This window comes from Hipposideros armiger, unplaced genomic scaffold (genome assembly GCF_001890085.2).
Source record: "Hipposideros armiger isolate ML-2016 unplaced genomic scaffold, ASM189008v1 scaffold_105, whole genome shotgun sequence".
Taxonomy (NCBI): Eukaryota; Metazoa; Chordata; class Mammalia; order Chiroptera; family Hipposideridae; genus Hipposideros; species Hipposideros armiger.
The window spans coordinates 3,461,002-3,466,263 of NW_017731455.1; the positions used below are offsets into that span (position 1 = coordinate 3,461,002).

The 5,262-nt window shown below is 42.5% G+C and overlaps 1 protein-coding gene across 1 annotated transcript in view; it reads right to left on the minus strand.

The window, feature by feature from the left end:
- NRAP (nebulin related anchoring protein) overlaps positions 1–5,262 on the minus strand; it is a 79,753-nt gene that overhangs the window by 63,956 nt on the left and 10,535 nt on the right. The window contains exons 3-5 of the mRNA XM_019646569.1: positions 2,049–2,172; positions 579–686; positions 188–292 (exon numbers count right to left, since the gene is read on the minus strand). Coding sequence (XP_019502114.1) covers positions 188–292; positions 579–686; positions 2,049–2,172 — 337 coding nt within the window. The remainder of the gene's footprint in view (positions 1–187; positions 293–578; positions 687–2,048; positions 2,173–5,262) is intronic.

Here is a 5,262-nt window from a genome sequence, read left to right on the forward strand (position 1 = left end):
CCCTGTGTAATTGTTTGCCCACTACTTTCTCACTTAGAAAATCCAACCTTCATAAATAGGGCAAAGATAAGCCACAGCCCAACCTCTGAATAAATGGTCACAGGCTGTGTCACAGACCGGAGGGTTGCCAAAATGAGAAGTGACCATCGAAAAGGGCGGTGTCCGAGGAAGTCATTCTATCACCTACCTGGCCATACTGATCCACATATTCCTTTGTCAAAGTACCCTCAGCTCCAGCGGCTGGACCAGCCATTCCCTTAATTTCTCTTTCATATTGTTGATGGTATCTCACCTGTTTGAAAGGAAAGGACAAACCCAGTGAATTTAGCCTCCTATGCACAGAGGCCAGAGAGTAAAACTGAATGTTTTGTGCAATGTTCTTTTTTTGCTTGGGTCCAGGGAGTGTGTCTTAGACATATCAAAGTGCCAGAGCATGGTAAAATCGATTGAAAACCATGAAGGAATGCTACTTCCTGGATCCATGGTACATGCCCAAGTAGACAGGAAGTTGGACTTGCCAGGCTCAGGTAACGTCCTGCTTCCTCCCCTAACATGACAATATTACCAGGGACACTTACGTCACTCGCCAGCTCATTGGCTCTTTTGGCTATCTGATAAGCAGGTGTGATCAGAGCAGGAAAACTGCCTTTGCCTCTCTGCTGTTCATAGTCCTCTGTGTACCTCACCTGGAAAATGAAAACAAATTTTGAATCGCATGTCGCCATCTCACCATCTACCAGGCTATCTGAGTGGCAAGCCTTAGTCAGGGCTCCCATAACACCCTGCACATCCCCTGTCACAGCTCTTAAGGCAACATAACTGGCTTATAGCTTGATGAGCCCTGCATATCTTATTGACCTTTTTATTCCCAATACTCAGCACAGTGCCTGGCACATGGAGAAAGAAACTCAACGTAGAGCTCAACACATACATGCGAGGCACCTGGTGTGGGCCAGGTGGCAGGGCTGGGTGGAAGAAGAAAGCTCCTGCCCTTGAGGAGCTGCCTGTCAAGTTTGGGAGACAACAGACGCTTCTCAACCCAAGGCAAGTGGAAGCCACTTGTTAAGCTGAGCCTGAATTCATGCTTAAACTTCCCACTCAGAATACCACTAAGTTCCTGGTCTTATTGTTGCTGTGGAGCAACTGGGCTATGAAAAGGCAAGTGGTAGAAGTTCTTTAGAAGTTACGTTCTGTAATTTGCAGTGACAAGGAGAGAATGAATCTGAAATTCTTTCAGATGAATCAGATACACCTGGCTTGCCACTAATACTCTCTAAAGTCTTCTCTCTAAAAGGGAGTTTTCACAAGTTCTATGCTAGCGAACTTTTGTGAGCCGACTATTCTTGACCTCAGAAAGTTCTTCCTGGTCCCCACACAGGACTGAGATGCCCCTACATTCTCCCTCTCTCCCCATCCAAGCAAGAAAAGAGCGGGGAANAATGCTTGGCTCCTGATTACAGGCCGAGTTTCAATTTGGCATATTTAGTATATGTGCTGCCGAAGTGAGCACTCACTTTGGAGTGTTAGTGTGTGTGTGTGTGTGTGTGTGTGTGTGTGTGTGTGTGTGTGTGTGTGTGTGACTTCACCAAGTTTAATTATAGCCTATCTTTCAAGGACTGACGGCTGGCCAACATTCTGCAAATAAAAACGTTATCAACCGGGTTACACCTCATTTGATAATCATATGACTTGTTTTAATCAGCTATCCCCCTAAAGTGCTAGATTTCTAGATGGGTTCTTTCGGGAGGACTCTCCTAACCCCAGCTCATCTCACGGGACCAGTATTTCCACTTGCTTCAGCTGACCGAAAGTGAGTGGTGCTATTTGTCCATGTCAATCTCCTTTGAAGCAGATAAATGGGACCAAACAGTCTGAACAGAGGAAGTAGATACCAGGAATCTGGATAGAAATATGAGGGCTAACATTCTACTTTGGCTCAGGTCTAATAAATGAATCTGTGCATAGGTTTCAGTACGCACAGCCTTCAAAGCCTCATTTCCCCTCTGCTTCTGGGGCTCTGTGGGTCATCCTGTGGGAATTCCTGTGGTACTTACATCACTAGCGAGTTCGTTGGCTTTCTTGGCGTTCTGATAAGCCGGGGTGATCATGGCAGGGAAGCTGCCCTTCCCTCTGTGCTGGTCATATTCCTCCAAGTAACCCTGCTGGGTCGATCAAAAATTTGAATGAGTAATGCTCCCCTCCCTAAATGGCTGGGGGATCCGCAATGATCTCTCCGAGAGCCTGTTCCCACCGAGGCCCTTCCACATCGGACATTCGGTGATCACGCTATATAGGAGCAACACACATGGTGGGTAAGATGGCAGACTCTTGAGTCAGGCCTACGTACTGGTGCCCAGCACACAGTCAGCACTAAGTAAATGGTAGCTATTATCATTATCATCATCATTTCCACCAGATAAATCAAGACACTCGACCAGTTTCCCACGCCCACGTATTATGGAGTATTCACTTCTTAGCTGACACCAGGAAAGCCACTCTGAGTAGCCCCAGTCGTCTTGAACTCTACCTTTCTCAGTCCCATTGACAGATTAATGCAGAGAGATGAGTTGACATCCCAAATACTGTCCCCCCGCTGTGATGTATGTCATTTGCCAGGAAGGAGAGCGTTATATAATATGGGGGTTCAGAATGAGTCGCTCCAAGATGTGCCTCTGTGGTATGTGGATTGTTTTGAGCTCAATACAACTGTAGCCTTGGGCTCAAGAGAAACTTCTGCCCCTCCCTTAACTACCCAGAACTTGAATTAGGGCCCTTGCCTACGTATAGGGCAGGGCAAACTTCTATTCACTAAGTGGCTCTTCTTCTTATCATCCTGCAATGGCCCTTTGAAGCCCCATTTTTAGTTCCGGATGTCTTATATACCTCAATCCTCCTTTCTATCTCCGAACCTCACCTGCATGTGGGTTCCCATACACATGTATGTATTAAATTTGGTTATTTTTCTCTTGCTAGGCTGTCTCACTTCTATTTGATCATTAGGGAAGAAGAAACTTGAAAATAGAGGAAAATTTATTCCTCCCCCACAATTATCTAAACTTTTATAATGGGGGGAGGCAAGATTTTCAAACTGGCATAAGAGGATCTGAAATGGAACTAAACATATACTGGGGTGTCGGAAAAGTCATGACGCATTTTTGCAACGAAAAACATAGAAAAAATACGTATGACTTTTCTGACAACCCACTATTTCAGACCAAAAACTATAATCCGAGTCTTCATTCCTCCCTTCCTTCTCCCCACACCACCCATGCACATTCATAAAGGAAAACCTTTCTCTCGTGGGCCTGTCATCACACCGCTAGTGTAAACCTTCCCTGGCAGTCAGATATTACACTTCAAGGCNCAATGACATATGAGCAACAATCTGAGCCTCTGTTTCCTCACCAGCAGAATGAGATGATAATATTTACTTTATTGGATTGCAATGTGTATCAAATGAATTAAGCAATAAATGCACAGTAAAGGCTATATAAGCTTGTTAAAAATAAGAAATCACCATTACTGCAAAGTACTCAGCAAAATAAGCTATGTTGGCAGTACGTGTAAAGAGCCACATGGGTAAGGATAAGCTCGATCTAATGCACATTTTCTTGAGGAGAAGTATGGCCTGAACAGGCAGGAAAGCCAATATGAAATGCGGTAACATTAGGAAGGCAGATTACTAGAGAGCCTTCTACTTCATGTGTCATTTTCTAATTTTAGAAAGCCACTAGCTCCATCCCACTGAACTTTTTGTGGGGCATGGGGAGAGAAGTTAAATGATTCATTATTTTAATAAACATGAGCCCTCAATCACTAGCTACTTATTTGACAAAACACCATTGTTGGTTATTCAAAAGAAGTTGGTTTATCAACATGGCCTCGTCTGCCCAAATATCAGTTCAAAATCAATATAACTTTGACATTCCCCTACCCCGTGGGGAAAGAGAGGTTGCAAATAATCTTAAACATTATTGAATTTGGAGAGATTTAAGAGTGTGAAACTAGAGGTTTTTAATTTTCTATACCAAAACAATCATGGGGAAAAGAAAGAAAAGGCTCCTGTACTATTTTCTAACTACTGTGTTTTATGTATTCGGCACCTCGTGTATACAGGGCCTTTTGTATAAACTGTCATCAATGTGTCCAAAACTGGCAGACACAGAGAGATTACTCTGGATACAATGACCTCAGATATTCACGCTAGACCTTCCTGNAGCGTTTCCACAAATATGAATCAGCCTTTAGTGTGCTGGCCTGTTACAAATAATAGATTGATTACATGGCACCGTCCATTAACCTAAAAAAAACAACAGTTACTCATTTAAAAGAAGAGTGGCTTGGTTGGCATTTTAGGCACTACAGTTATTTATAGTTTATCTGACCGTCTGCCTGCCTCTCTCTCACTCCCTTCTACTCACGCCCTCGTGAGTCCTGCGAAATCACAGTGAAATGCCACACTAGACTGATCCTCTCGACAGCTGCTAGTGGTACCATCAAACCACCCCCACTTTGATTCTTGCATTTGTTATGATCACGACTGGAAACCTCAACCAAAATGTCCTAATAATCAAGAATCAACGATGCTCCTATGAAGTCACATTTCACTGCTGTGTACAGACACGTCTGGCTACACGTATGACATTATGTGTGTGTTATAACTATTAGCAGATAGCACTGTCCACATTTAGAACAAATAATTTTTGCCAAATACAGAAACCAAATGTTTTTTAATAAAACTGATTTTTGAAAGTTGTCCTGAGCCTGCTAAACAACATATTTAAAACATGAAACCAATAAAAACATATTTTCACGGAGTTTACAGCACTAAGAGACCATTTAACTAACGTACCATGGAATTTAATAAAATGACCTTTTCAATTCAAACCCAAATATTTTTGCTGAGACAGACATTTGTAAAGGGGTCACAAACGATCTTCACACACATCCTAAGCCTCCCATGACTGTCTCCTCATATAGGCAACTTGTTTTTCTGAAGAAGAGAAACAAGTTGTTTTCTTTGATAAATTATGTTTGTTGAATAAGTTATTTATCTTGTAGAGTCTACCTATTGCCAAAAAATTCAAACCATTAAGAAAAAAGTATCAACTAAGCCCGTTGAATGTACTTTTCTAGTACACACATTTGTTTTTCCAATACTCTTTACTTACGACAGTGAAAAAATAATGTTCCTTTTCTCCCCTAAAACGCCTTTCTAGTGCCAGAAAATAGACAGGGATGTGCAAATAAAAATTAGCTTGT